The sequence below is a fragment of the Orycteropus afer genome, unplaced genomic scaffold (genome assembly GCF_000298275.1).
Source record: "Orycteropus afer afer isolate SDZICR_OR568_19922 unplaced genomic scaffold, OryAfe1.0 scaffold00130, whole genome shotgun sequence".
Taxonomy (NCBI): domain Eukaryota; kingdom Metazoa; phylum Chordata; class Mammalia; order Tubulidentata; family Orycteropodidae; genus Orycteropus; species Orycteropus afer.
Genome location: NW_006921717.1, coordinates 7,878,822 through 7,893,963, shown reverse-complemented (window position 1 = coordinate 7,893,963; position 15,142 = coordinate 7,878,822). Strand labels below are relative to the sequence as shown.

Here is a 15,142-nt window from a genome sequence, read left to right as displayed (position 1 = left end):
TTGTTAGCAGCCAAATTCCTTAACCACTGCACCACTAGACCTCCTTAACTAAGATGTAGAGAAGATGCAATGAGACCAAACGAACGAACAGGAGATGAGTGGGACGGTGGTGACAGATGAGACGTGGCGATGGGGACGGAACAAGGAGGGCAGTGATGGGTTTGGGTTCTCTCCTCAGTTTGGGCTGTGGGTGCAGAGCAGCAGGGTGCTGGGGGAAGGGGCCAAGCGTATATACGGGCTGATCATTGGGTGCTGCTGGGCTGATAAGCCCCTTATGCTTTCTTCCCAGCCCCCACTCCGGGGGCCACCCTGCAGCATCATGATGGGGAAACTGCCCCTGGGGGTCGTCTCCCCTTATGTGAAGATGAGTTCAGGGGGCTGCACGGATCCTCTGAAATTCTACGCCACCAGCTACTGCACAGCCTATGGTGAGGGCACCTTGGGGCAGGAGCCACCTCCAGGAAGGGGACCCCTCCTTCCAAGTGCGACCCCCGTGACACTGAATCAGTCCATCCCTGAACCCCTCAAGGACCTGTTCACAACAGTGCCATCAGGCTATCCCCTATACTGTCCCCCCCGATTCTGCCACTGGGGTTCTGACTTTGTCCCCATGATCCATTCCACTTCCTCTTGTCATAATCCTGAAGGGTGGGCCCTTCACTGGTCTCTCACACTTGTCCCTGCCCATGGCTCTGCACCCATCTCAGGGGCCTCCAGGATCCTCTGGGGGGATACTGGTTCTGTCTAGGGAGCCCCACTCCTCTCTATTCTGCTGACCCACGGTCCCCTTGCCCCATCTCCTGTTTCCTCTCTGGCAGGTCGGGAGGAGTTCAAGCCCCGGATGGGCAGTCATGTGGGTACAGGCTACAAGTCCAATTACCGGCCCCTGGTCTCGTACCAAGCCAGTCTCGATGCCCTGGACAATCCAGCCAAGAGGTGTGGTTGGTGCAATCCTCCTTAGCGCTGGCCCCACTTAGCTCTCAGACATGTCAGAGCTCCTCAGAACAACTGTGGGTGCCACGGATGGGCCCCAAGGGCCACAGGCACAGAGCCTGCCTGGCCTGGGTCCAGGGCCCTGGGTGACTCAGGCCAAGGCATCCGGCATGGGGCCCACATGCAGGCAGATTCCTGCAGCTCCCGTGAAGAGGGTTGTGGGAGAGGGGAGGCTTCTGGGGAGAGGCAGTGCAGCCCCCAAAAGGCAAAGGCAGGTGGCCTTGGCGGTCCTAGCTCCTCTCACGCCCTCTGTCCCCCAGGGACCAAGTCCAGAACAATTTTCAGACGGTGACCAATCAGAGTTACTGCCCACTGGAGGTGCCTGACGGCAGGGGTCCCCTGCCCCGGAGCATCCACCAGACCTGCTCTGGCTATGGGCGGGAGAGGCCTCACACGGGACCCTCCACCAAGGAGGTCAGTGCTGGGTCTTTTCAAGAGAGCAGGGAGCCCCAGGATGGGAGTGGGAATGATGGGACTGCACTGCTAATGGTTCATCAGAGTTGACACCACCAGGCATGGAGAAGCCACAATGTGGAGGTCCCCTCGCCCTTGTCACCTTTGTCCTTATTCCCATCCCCACTGTCACTGACATCCCCTTCCCCACTTTTTTTTCACCCCTCCATTTCTATCCCTGTCACCATCACCATCATCATGGTCCCCACCATCCCCACCATTCCCATCCCATCATCTCTGTCACCCCAATGACATCACCAAGGCCATAGCACCATCCTCACCACCACCATCATTGTTCCATCCCCATCACCATGTCCCATCTTTGGCATTGTCACCAACAGAACAGACGTTCATTCATTGACTCCCTCCAGCATATTCGGGACAGCCCTTCCATGTTTGAAGGCGATGCACGGTGGGAAAAAAGTACAACCGGGCTGTCTTGGTTCTCTAGTGCCGCTCTAACAGAAGATACCACCCATGGGTGGCTTTAACAAACCGGAGTTTATTCTCTTACAGTTTAGGAGGCTAGAAGTCTAAGCTCAAAGTGGCAGCTCTAGGGGTGGTGAAAGCCCCTTGACCTTGGGCTTCAGCTCTGGCTCTTGCTCCTGGCCCACTGAAGCTGGAGGCATCTCTTCACTCAGGCAGCTGCTGGCTGCTGAGGCTGACAAACCCCATGTGGACAAGTAAAATGGCACAGTCCCAAGATTACCAAGCAACATGGCAGGCCACTAGTTCAAGACCAGAGACAGTCAGTCTCAAGACTGGCAGGCAGGGTGCTGAATGAACAAGGTTCAGCTACATGGAGGGTCCAAGTGTGCCAAAAAACTAGAGACTATTCCCAAAACTTGTCCTTATGTGCTGGAAGCAGACCACGTCCCGAAAGCAGTTACTCAGCTGCTCCAGTAGATTTCACCATGGAGTTAATTGACTGCCAGTCTCACCACGGGGAATAACTACATCCAGCTGCTCAGCCACTCAAAACCAGGCCCAACCAAGGTGACACACAACCTTAACTACCACATGGGCAGAGGCAGGGCTGGAGCAGGAGTGAAGGGTTGCCACCGCACACTGGGAGAGCCAGGAAAGAGCTTGCTGTGGTGATGCTTGACAAAGACTTGAGGGAGGTTAGGAAGTGACTCATGTAGCTGTCCAAGGGAAACAGCAAGTGCAAAGGCCCTGAGGTAGGAGCATGTCTGGTGTGAGGAGGGACAGCAAGGAGGCAAGTGGCCAGAGTGGTAGGAGCCAAGGTCCTTGTGCATCATTGTCAGGCCCTGGGATCTATCCTGAGTGTCCGTGAGTACTGCAGGGCTCCAAGCAGACTGGATGGGATCTGGTTTCATTGTGACGGGGATCCCTCTGGCTACAGCGGAGGTGCTCTGTAGGGGTCAAGGGCAGAATCAGGACCAGGAAATGACTACCATCCCTTCACCTGCCCCCTGGATGGTAATTGACTGCTCCCTCCTGCCAGGTCAGGAAGGTCCATTTCGACACTCAGGAGCACGGGGCCCAGGCCATCACAGGGCTGGAGCCCAAGGAAGTGCCCTTGCTCCATCAGCAACAGAGCAAGGGCTCCATGGAGTTGGAGAACGCCCGATATGTGAGTGGGCACCCAGGGCCAAGGGCTGCAGGCTGGGCAGAGGGGCCAGCCTGCCTCCTCCCGCTCCACCAGACAGTGACTGCATTGGGTCATCCACGGAGCCAACTCGATGTGGGCTCAGGACACCACGGAAAATGGGGGGAGGGCAAAGGATTGATATTTGGCATTTCCAAAACGGCATCAAAGTGGTCATCACAGGCATCCTTTCACACATTTTATGACAAAACCCAAGCCTCCTTCTCTGCCCTACCCCAGCCAGAGACCCTAAGCTCAGGTCAATGAATTGTGATGTGAGTGTCCACCTTCTTCCATCAGCCAAGCCCCTCTTGCTTAGAGCCCCTCCTGATCTAGGTCCGGGGGGCTCTGGGTCCAGCTGTTCATTCCCAGGAGCCCAGTGGGTGTGACTCGGCGTTCATTATCACAGGGGAGCTGTACCCTCAGGGTGCAATTTATGGCTCTGTGATGCTGATCGGAGAGAGAAGGAGGGAGTGCAAGGGAGCTTGGGGAACAGACAACCCAAGAGCTACCACCACCACCAAGCCCACCCCAGGCCCTGGTCTCCCTTGTGTCCGTCTTTACTCTACCCGTCTGTGTTCCAGGGCCCTCGCTTCATGACGTCTGAGTACAACTCCAAGTATGTCAACGAGCCCTCCAACCAGCCAGGTAGGCCCGTGTCTGAGCTCATGCCTCCCTCCATTGCAGCTCCCCCTGCTCCTCTAGGAGAGGCCCCAGGAGCACCTGGAGCTGACATAGGACCAAGAAGGTACCCTGGAAGGAAGAAGGACATGCAGGCAGCTTAGGAGAACCCAGGCTGCCCTCTGTGCCTTAAGGCTGTTGAACCTTGAAGGAAACTTCATTGCTTAGGGGGCTGTGTGGGCCTGTCCACAGCCTTCTGGCCTGTTGAATGCCACCCTTCCTTCTACCCTCCTCTGTTGTTCCCTGGCCTGGATTCTGGAGTCCTCTCCTGGGACCTATGATCCTGGTGGGTCAGGTCTACAGATCCTTAGAGTCAGGTCACTTCCAGTCAGGTGGGGCCAGGTGGCCTGGACACAGCACAAGGACTATATATATATTTTTTAATTGTTATTTGGGTGAAAGTTTACAGAGCAAATTCACTTTCCATACAGCAGCTCACACACACTTTGTCTCATGACACCGATTATAATTTCCCACAATGCAACAGCTCCCTTCCCACTTCCTCCCCAGTTACCTCCTCCCTGTATCCTTCCCTCCATGCACTCTTGCCCCCTGAGCTGTCTCCCTGTGCACACACAGCCCTTCTATTCCCCCATGAATCTTCTCTCCAAGGAGTGTATCTACCTAATGTAAATGTTGAACTTATATACCCCTCTTTTGTTTGGCTGGAAGCCACAGGAGTAGGTTCAATTCCAGACCTGAAGGGCAGCTAGGGACCATAGTCTCAGAGGTTTCATCAGGCTCTATCAGACCAGCAAACCTGGTCTCTCTCTCTCTCTTTTTTTTTAAATGATTTAAGTTTTGTCCCACATTTAAGTTTTTGTCTCCCTTTCTATCCAGGATCTCCTACATAGATCCCACTCCGAGTGGTTGACAGTGGTAGCTGGGCAATATCTAGTTCTTCTGGTCTCATAGTTGTATAGGCTGAGGAGCGCATGGTCTACCAGTCGCTTGGACTAATTGTTTCTATGAATCTATGGTTTTCTTCCTTCTTCTTTGCTCTGGATGAGGAGAGACTCATCATTGCATCTAGACGGCCGCGTGCAAGCTTTTAAGATCACAGGGGCTGTCTTTTGCAGATCTCTTGCAGAAGAAGTCAATTGGCGCCAAGGAGGAGACTGGCTTCACAGAAGATTCCACCAAGAACCCCATTGTCTTCAAGCCACCCTCCCAGGTCCTCCCTGGGGACACTGTGAGTCAGCCTGGGCCCCACTTAGACTCTCAGAGTACTGAAGGACCTCCAGTCTAGGGGCTTCTGGCTTATTACTATTATTATTTAATTTTGTTGTTGTTGTTGAGCGGAACATGCACCAATTCGACCATTTCTACAGTTCAATGACATTGATTACTCTGCCCTAACCTTCCTATCTAACCTTTTGAGTAGCTGTTTTTGATTTCAGTCCATGTGGATAGTTCCTAAAAGAGCATGATACTCAAGGCAGAGGTTCTTTACTGATTAAGCTAAGCTATTTGGCTTAAAGAAGACTTCAGGGGATATTTTTGGTTGAAGGTTTAAAGATTATCTCAGGGCAATAGCTGGGGGTTCATCCAGCTTCCACGGCTCCAGAAAGTCTAGATTCCACAAGATTGTGACATTTGAAAATTTCCCCCTTTTGATCAGGATTCTTCTATAAAATCTTTGATCAAAATGTTCCATAATGGTGGGTTTCAGGCTTCTTAGTTCAAACTCAAGATGGAAGAGCAGTTGTCATGGGTGGAACCCACTGTTTTGGTGAAACTTCCCTATTTAATAGATGTGAAGAGGTACAGCCAAAAGAGGAGAAGGTACAGCCAAGATTGCTCACGAGTTCAGACCAGAACCTTGGCCTACTGGTTCCAGTCAGTGTTATGCTTTCCCTCTTTTCTCCCCAAACTTTCCTCAGTTACCCCAATTATATTCATTCCCACTGAGCCCTCCCTGGGTGGTGCAGATGGTTTGTGCTTGAATATGAATAGAAAGGTTAACAGGTTAAACCCACGCCGAGGTGCCAGGGAAGAAAAAAACCTGGCCATCTGCTTCCTTAAAGATTACAGCCTTGAAACCTTATGGAGCTCAGCTCTACTGTGTACTCCTTGGGTCACCAGGAGTCAGAACTGATTCCAGGGCGATGGTTTGATGTTTTTTCTCCTCTGTGGATTCCTCTGGAGGCAGAGGAGGGTGGGGAAAACTAGCTTCACTCAGAACAGGGGGAGTGAGAGGCCCATCCTGCCATCTCCTGACCTTACACTCCTCGGTGGGCTTTTTTTTTTTTCCAGACTCTTCTCCCAGGCAGGAGTGTTACCAAGTCAGACTTCCTTCCCATGACCCACCCTCATGTAAGCTGGAGTTGAGCTAGTGGAAGGGGCTGGGGCGGGCTCATCAGGGCCTGGGTGACACTCTTGTCTGGAGGTCCTCCTGTGAGGGCAATAAGGATATCGTTCTGGGGAGCAGATGGGGTGGTGGGAGGGGTGGCCATACACTGGTGCCAGTGGCCTCTTTGTCTGCTCCAGGGTGATGAGCTCCTACCTGTGTTGGCCAGAGGCTCCGAGCGGGAGACAGGCTTCAGCCGACTGAATGAAATGACCCTGAACCCCAGAGTGAGTGGGCTGTGGAGGACTTCTTCAGAGAAGTGAGGACTCAGAGTGGAGGAGTCAGGGGAGGCTTCTTGGAAGGCATGGCATTTGGGCAGGACATTGAAGGATGGGAAGAATTAGGATATTTGGAGACAGGGAGGAAGGTCCTCTCAGGAGAGAAGTTATAGGCCTGGGGCCTGGAAAGTGAGAGATCTGTTCTGAAATAGTGAATTGGGCTGCTAACCAAAAGGTTGGCGGTTCAAGTCCACCCAGGGCTCCTTGGAGTAAAAGCTTGGTGCTCTATTTCCAGAAGATCTGACATTGAAAACCCTGTGGACACAGTTCTACTCTGATTCACATGAGGTCACCATGAGTGGGAACCAACCTGGTAGCAACTGGTTGGGTTTGGGTTTTGGGAAGGAGAAGGATCAGGGGAATGGGGCTGGGGGCGGGTTGGGGCTATGTGTCTTTCCACCTTCCCTCCTTCCATCCTTGCTGCCCCATCCTGGCCACCCCAGCCACCGTCTTATGCCTCTGTCCCCTCCAGACACCCTCTACCTTCTCAGAACCCTGCAGCATGAGCCACTGGCAATTCCAGCCACCCCAGAGGATGCAACAGTCAAACGTTGCCATGCTTGGCCGGGAGACAGTGGGGAACAAGGTAAAGCCTGGGACCCAACCCTCTCCCCCTAATCCTCCCCCTCCCTTGGCCTGACAATCTCCCCTCTACCCTCTTCTGCAGGAGCCCACGGGGTACAGCCTGAACAACTCCAGCTATGTCCGGAGCCCCTATGACCCCGATATGGATAATCGATACCTGACCACCTACAATCAAAAGTGAGCCCCCTTCCCTGCCCAAACCTGGGGGTGTGAGAGTGACACCCATTTTACAGAAAGGGAGCCTGAGGCCAGGACAGATCAAAGTCATGAGCTCACAGGCTTGTGGAGAAGACCAAACTGTTAATGTGTGGAACCCCCCCAGAAGCCCACTCTGAGCCACGGATTCGAGGGCCAGCAGTTTACTGGGTTATGGAAGAGGGAGGAAGGCAGGGGGGTAAGGATGGCAGCCAGTTCCAGGGTTTCATTAAGCCACACAACCCTTGAGGAGACTCTGGAAAATAGTACAACTCAGTCAGAATTCCTCCAGCCAAGGGTGAGAGGGCTGGGGTGCTTATATCCCACCAGCCACCAGCCATTAGTTCAGGGCTGTCCCTCAGGGACAGGTACTTCCTCGGTCAGGCAAGTCCAGGGTCTTGCAAGATAACCCTCCCCCTCCCTGACAGTCTCCTCACTCTCGACTCTCCCCATCTCTGCTCCAGGGTAGAGGTGGTGGTGGTGTGAGCCACCAAGTCAATTCCCACTCATAGCAGCCCTACAGAGGAGAACTGCCCCATAGGGTTTTTTGTTTTATGCTTTTTAAAAAATATTTTATTGTGTTTGTGGTGAAGGTTTACACAGCGTTTAGGTTCCTAGTCAACAATTTCTGCACAGTTTGTTCACTGACATGGGTTACATTCTTCGTAACGCATAAGCACCTCGTTATTTCTGTTCTGGGTGTTCTGTTTCCGTCCATCTGTTTTCTTTGTCCCCTTACATTCTCATCTTTGTTTTAAAGTAATTGTTGATCATTTGGCCTCATATCTGTGATTTTTCAAAGGAGCATAGTACTCACAGGGGCTGTTCATTGTTTTTTGAGCCAATTTATTACTTAGCCACAGGTGACCTTTGGTTAATTTCAGTTCAAGGTTTAAAGAGTATCTGAGGACAATGGTCTCTGGGAGTCCTCTAGTATCAACTGGTCCAGTGAGTCATTAAGTATTTAAAGATTGAGGTTCTGTTCCACATTTTTCTCCTGTTCTGTCAGGATCCATCTACTGTGGCCCTGCTCAGAACAATCCATAGTGGCAGCCGATTCTTCTGGTCTCGGGGTAAATGAGCCCATGGTTGGTGTGGACTATTAGTCCTGTAGACTAGTTTCTTCTCTGAGTCCTTGATTTTCTTCTTTCTCTTTTGCTCCAGATGAGTTAGAGACCAATAGTGGTATCTCAGATGGCTGTCCCCCTAGGGTTCTAGGCTGAAACCTTTATGGGAGTAAATCTCCAAGTGTTTTCTCTTGGGGAGTGGATGGTGGGTTTGAACTGCTCACCTTTCAGTTAGCAGCAGAAACAATGGAAATCATCTATCCAACAGATTTTTAACTGAGTGCCCACTAGGCGTCAAGCACTGTTCCAGGCACTGGGGATAGGAAAAAAATCTCTCCCCTAGCAGAGGTCACACCGGAACAGGGAGAAGAGGCAGACACAATTTTCTACCACTCAGTGACCCCCATGTGGGTTAGGAGGTGATAAACTCTGTGGAACAAGGCTAAGCCAAGTAAGGGGAGACCAGAGGGGTGAGGTGGGGCACCGGGTTAAAACGTTCAGTTGGTGGTCTGGGTAGGCCACCTTGAGAAGGTGACATTTGAGCAGAGCTGAGGCCAGCAGCAGCCATGAGGACAACTGAGGGAGGACTGTTCTGGGCAGAGGGGACAGCCAGTGCATGGGCAGTCCCAGAGGACAGCTGCAAGGACCTTGGCCATCCTCTGAGCTGAACCCCTCTTCTCTTTGGGACAAGGACCTGAGGTTTCGTCAGGAGAGGCGTGTCCCTGAACCACACAGCCGTGGGACTGGGACACAGCGCCCTGGCTTCCAGCTCCTGTTCCCACGGAGGGGGAGGGGCAGAGGCGCATTCTGGACATTGGAGACAGCTCTGTTCCTGCTCCTCAGGCAAATGCCTTCCTCCTGCACCTCCAGCAGACCCCAAAACTGGGGTCATTGTTTGGGTCCCTCCCCACCATCTCCGTGAGCTTCCAGCGCTCCCACCAGCTGCCAGGCTTTCTGTCCTTCCTGGTGCCCCCAGAGCCCCAGTGGCTGCCATCACTGACTTCCATATTTTATCTATCTGCACCTCCCTTCGTAAGCTCAAGGTGGGCCCAAATCCTACTTATGGTTCATCCTCAGAATCTGGCCCAGTGCTCAGCGAATAGTGGTGGAACGGAGAAGTTGAATGCCTGGAGAGAAGTGATCCAGACAGGGTCTCCCTCACACCCCAGAGGCCAGGGGGAGGGACACCACTTGGTTCTTTAGGTTCCAAATGGCTGGACTGGGGACAGGGCACAAAGGATGGAGAACTCAGCTGAGGGGAAGGGCGTGGGTGGGACAGGCTTCCTGAGTGAGTTAGCCCGGTGGACAAGGGCTCCGGGCACGCCAGGCAGAGAGGATGGCAAGGTTAAAGGTTAGAAGGCTGGAGAGATGGGATCGGAGTTTGAACTTCTGGAACCAAGATTCTGGCTGTAGAGAGGTTGGTTGGAGAGGCTGAAGGGTCCAGAGCTCGCGGCCAGGGCAGAGTCTTGGGGCCACGACTGTGGACACATCCTTGGTAGTGTGCTGGAGGGTCCCCAAAAGATTTCACTAAGGGGGTGTACTTTTGCAATACCTCCTGGGGGTGAGGACAGAGGCTGGGACGGTAGCTAGGAGGCCACAGAGGGCTGGGCTGGGCTGCTGCACCAGCTGTGGCTACCGGCTACGAGAGGAGCCCGGATGGAGATGTACTTGGGAGGTGGGGTCTCAGGCTAGGGTGGAGTGTAGATGATGTCAGGGTCTGGATGGCAGTGAGACTGAGCCTCCCCGACATGGCAACCTCCTTATCTCTACTCCAGTTACTTCGAGAATATTCCCAAAGGTCTAGACCGGGAAGGCTGGACTCGAGGCAGCGTCCAGCCCCAGAAGCCGGGAGGCTATGCCCTCAACCAGCCCATCACTCGCATGGAGCCCACCCCCAACCCCACGGAGAGCCTGCGGTGCCTGCACCCCCACGTGGGAAGGTAGCACCCCCCAGCCCTTGTCCTCCTCCTTCAATCCCCCCCCATCTTTGCTGCCTCCAGACCCCCTCCTGGCGGTTCCCTGCCTCTCTTCCCTTCCCCTGCCTGCCTGCATGTTCCCTTCTCTCTGGCTTTGTCCAGCATGTCTCCACCTCCATTCCCCTGCTGGCAAGGACACCCTCTTCCATCCCCACCTGCCCCAATCCCAGGCTTCAGGCAAACCTTTCCTGGCTCCCCACGGGCTCCCAGGCTCCTGGCTGGGCAGCGTGTGTGAGAGGGCCTCCAAAGGTGAATGGACTGTGCCCCCACCCCACGTCTGACTCCTCCCTATTCATTCCAATTCCACAAACTCTCTATTTATAGAATATTGGTGCAGAGTGGGCAGGCCAGCCTGTGTGGCTTGGCCAAGGCAGCGTTAGTGCAAGAGGGGCAGCAGAGACTAGATGCAGCCCTGCAGCCCTGTGAGGCTCCACCCTCCTCACTCTCCTCTGCCCTCCTCTCTCCCATGCAGAACCCTGACCTATGCTGACCCCTTCTACCGAGACACCCCTCACAGCAGTCGCTTCACCTCGCCCAGCTGAGCTGAGGACTGGGTAAGCGGCCTGGGGACCTCTGCCCACAGCTGCTCCCCGTGTGGGGGTCACCATTGTGGGATAGCCCCACCTTCTAAACTCTCAGTCAAGCAGACCCTGTCCTGCCCAGCGCTCAGGTCCGGAGTTGGGGGATGGGAGGGTGGGTACACAGAACCACCCCGGAGCCCCTCAGGCCTCATCTCTGTGCCCCACAGGTTGGCACCCCCCCAATGGGACTCCCCAGCTCCTTTCTGGATGGAATAAAGAGCTGCAGGCAGAGTGGTGTGGTCAATCACTGTCAAGGGTATCATGAGGGGCGGTGGGGCGACAGAGGGGTGGGGAAGGCTGGGCCAGCCCCTCTGACCCCCGGTGGGCTGTGGATGACTCCCTGGAGAGTCAGTTTCCCCTTTTGTAAAGGGGCCCTCCTGTCCAGGAAAGCGCTCAATCAGGGCTAAGTGGGTGGATGGGGGGAACCCCAGGAAGAAAGGGCAGGCAGGTGGGCAGGGGAGACAGGAGGCAGAGGGGCTGCGGGTGAGCTCAGGGTCTCACACTTCTCTGGGTCTCAGTGGCCTGGTCTGTCATATGGGAGGGGTCTATAAAATGGAGGCAGGATTAAGGCGAGACACAGGGGCCCTTCTGGTCTCACACTGGAGGGCTTGAAAGAAAGGGACAGACGTGGGAGCAGAGATTTGTCTCTGGAGAGGGACAGAGGAAAGTTAGGATGGACCCCTGGATGGGGGCAGGGCTGGAGGTTGGGCCCAAAGGCTGGTGCTCCCTCCCTCCAGCCAAACCATCACAGGAGGGCACACCTTTTGTGAGCATTAGAACTAGGGCCCCCCCTAGGTGGACACCCCACATGAGTACAATCCAATGCACTAATGTGTAAGAAAAAGGCATGCCCTTCCCTCAGGTGCCCCAGGCTGTCAGGTGGAACCTGGGCTGGTCCTAGCATCTCTGTTCTCTCAGCCTGGTGTGTTTGTGCAGTGCACAACCACACACCTGCATGCAGTGGCTCTGCCGGCACCCCCCCCCTTATTTTATAAATGAGGAACATGAACCCCAAGAAGGGGCCCGAGCTGCCTGAGGTTGCACAGTCCAGACAGATAGCAGCAGCCCCGGCTGGGAAAACATCTCCTGCATCTGGCATGGGGGGCAAACTCAGCAGTCCAGCAGCGCCCCCACCCCTGCCTGCCCCACCCTGCTCCTTAGTGGGGTACGTGCAGCAGCTCTGCTGGCCCTGGGGCCTAGCTGTCCGCCACAGTCTGGAGCGCCAGCCTGGGGGCTGTCCACAGGCTGGCTGGGGCACCATGTGGCATGTGGGAGACTCCAGCTGGTTTGAGCATTGGGGGCGGGGTGGGGGACACAGTGTCTCAGCCAGACTCAGGACCCAGTGACAGCCCTGGAGCCTCACGGCTGGTGGGGACCTTCTGGTCTACGGCCCCCAACATTAGGGGTGAGTCACCAAACCAGACATGCCAACTGGGCTGGCTCCTAACCATAGCCTGACATGGTGAGGAGGGGCCCACACACACATGTCCAAGCACGCACTGTCAACACAAAAACACAGAAATGCAAATAAAAATTCATAGCGACTCTCAAAGACAGGTACGTACACACACAGCACATAAATGCACATAGACGAGGACACATAGGGCATTAACACAGCCCCACACAGATTCAGCAACATGGACACACAAAACAAACATGTCACAGACACACAAGACAAGCACCTCACAAACATACAGATCTTCACACACAGCCACACACACAGGCAAACCTGCAGACACAGCACCACGCATGTATACACAGACATACAACACAGGGACAGAGACTTACAGAGCAGATATATGGGTGCACCCCCCCATCCCCACATCCCCACACTTCACCTTCTCCGGTTCCCTCCTCCGCTGTGAGTGTCCTTTTACGGCTCAGGGTCCCTGCTCACCCGACATCTACCTGGCTCAACAAGGGATCTGGTGTCCAGGCCACGGAGCCTGGTTATGCTTTCCCTCCAACACTCCCTGCCCCCCGCCCCTGCATGGTCCCGGACTCAGTTTTCAGGACCTGTGAGCTGAGCCCACCCATGGGTGATCCCCAAGGGGGATCCCCACAGCCCCTGCCTTCTCCCTGGCTATACCCAGAGCAGGGAGGCTGCAGACAGGGTGTTCCAGGGCTGGGGCTGCAGGAACGGGGTCCAGCAGGGGCTGAGGCCAAGGGGAGGTGGTTGTAGGACCCCTGCCTGGTGCGGGTGCTGGTTCTCCCCTCTGGTCCATAGCCTCCCTTCATGGGGAGGAGACAGAGAGAGGTGGAAGGGTTTGCCCAAGGTCACACAGTCAGTCAGGGGAGAGTGGGGACCCAGAGTGGCAGCAACCTGGTGGGGGCATGAGCTGACACCAAGTCACCCCCACTGATCATTGCCCCAAGTTAGTCAGGGCAGACTTCCTGGAGGAGGTATGTGAGCCAGACCTTGGATTAAATGGGCCATGGGAGGCACTGAAGGAGGCAAGGCTGTGGGTGATCACACATGGCAGGTAAGTCCAAATCTGGACGAGGGGAGGTGGTGGTGGTGGGACAATTACTCCCTGTGGAACAGGTGTCTGGCCAGGTTACAGGGGGCATTGAGGGCCACACTAAGGAGCCCTTCTTCATCCTTTTCCTTGACTATGAGACTCAATAAGGGTAGAGACCATGTTTGTCTTGTTTACAGCTGAAACTCCAAGGTCCATGACAGTGTCTGGCACAGTTGGAAGTGCTCACTATATATTAGATCAATAAATGAATGAATGAATGAAAAAAGTGCAGCAGCAGTGGGCTTGACCCACCCAGACCCCAGGATGTCGGTCATCCAGGTCCCAGTATCTGTGCGCCCTGGCAGCTGAGCCCCTGCCAGCCTGTGGCCTCAGGACAGGTGTGCTGGGGACACAGGACTCCAGTAGAAGATCCCACCTTGCTGTGTGGCCTTGGCCATTGTCTCCCTCTTCGAGCTGTAAAGTGAGTGTGAGGGGGTTCTCATCTCCCAGGAGCCTGTGGGGGGCGTGGCGAGGGTTTGGAGAGAGCTGGTGCAGCAAGCCCTGGGGACTTCTCCAGACCAGAGGAGCAGACGAGGTGCCATGGCAGTACCACTTCATAGTGGTCCTGGCCCCTGCCTCCACTCTGACTCATCTCTTGGCTGACTTGGGCATCAGCCCAGCTCTTTCCTTTTCTGGACCAAGCAGTCCACAGAATGTACCCATTACAGGAGTCAGATGGTGTGGGTTCAAGTCCCAGCTCTGCCACACCCTGAGATGGCTTCCTGCCACCAGCTGTGTGCTTTTAAGCCGGTCATCTAAGGGTTTTGTTGTTGTTTTTATTTGGTGTCGGGTCAAAACCAAATCATAGTGACCCCTCCTTGGGTTTCTGAGGCAGTATCACTACGGAAGTAGATTGCCCCATCTTCCTTCCGAGGAGTGGCTGGTGGGTTTGAACCACCAGCCTTCTGGTTAGCAGTCAAGTGCCTTAGCCACTATGCTACCAGTTGTTGTTGTTGTTGTTATTTGTCGTTGAGTTGGCCCCGACTCATAGCGACCCCTCCTTGGGTTTCCGAGGCAGTATCACTACGGAAGTAGGATTGCCCAACCTTCCTTCCGAGGAGTGGCATCAGCTAATACCAGAGCCTACCTTGTAGATTAGGAGCTCTGGTGGCGTAGTGCCTAAGGCATTTGACTGCTAACCAGAAGGCTGCCGGTTCAAACCCACCAGCCACTCCTCGGGAAGAAGGTTGGGCAATCTACTTCTGTAGTGATACTGCCTCAGAAGCCCAAGGAGGGATCGCTATGAGTTGAGACTGACTTGTAGATTCAGGGAGAGAATGGGTGTGACAGGCTTAGCACATACACAGTAGCTTCTGAGGCTGGAGCAGAGGAAACAGACTCAGAGAGGGGTTGGGGGCTTGACCAAGGCCACACTGGGGACAGTCCTAGGAGCTCCTGCTTGACCCTGACAGGCCCCCTCAAGACCTTTCTCTGGGTGAAGTCCTGCTGTGTGCTACAGTGTAGAAGAACCTTGTAGAATAAGCCAGTCACAAAAGGACAAATGCTCTATGATCTCATTTATAAGAAATAAGCAAATATCTAGAAACCAAAGATGGTTAGTGGTCAGCAGGGGTGGGAGGGAGGGGGAAAAGGGAAGTGTTTGGTGTAGGGGACCTTGAGTTTATATTAATGGTGGTGGAATCATTTGCAAAGGGGTAAAATGGTTTTGCAACATGAAGAATGTAATCAATATCACTGAATTATTCATGTAGGAATTGTTGAATGGGCAAATGCTTGGCTGTGTACATTTCTACCACATTCAAAAAAAAAAAAAAAAAAAAAAAATGTGTCAAGATCTATACTAAAGTACAGCACTGTCAGTGATAGGATAATGTCTGTACGCCTACAA

The 15,142-nt window shown here is 54.2% G+C and overlaps 1 protein-coding gene across 1 annotated transcript; it reads left to right on the top strand.

Annotated features, from left to right (window-relative positions):
• Positions 1–319: 319 nt before the first annotated feature.
• PPP1R32 (protein phosphatase 1 regulatory subunit 32) lies at positions 320–10,732 on the top strand. The gene is made up of 12 exons (XM_007944898.1): positions 320–428; positions 819–936; positions 1,254–1,407; positions 2,915–3,043; positions 3,643–3,706; positions 4,819–4,931; positions 5,996–6,055; positions 6,230–6,316; positions 6,840–6,953; positions 7,035–7,129; positions 9,990–10,154; positions 10,663–10,732. The coding sequence occupies exons 1-12, from the start codon at positions 320–322 to the stop codon at positions 10,730–10,732; spliced, it is 1,278 nt and encodes a 425-aa protein (XP_007943089.1).
• The last annotated feature ends 4,410 nt before the right edge of the window (positions 10,733–15,142 follow it).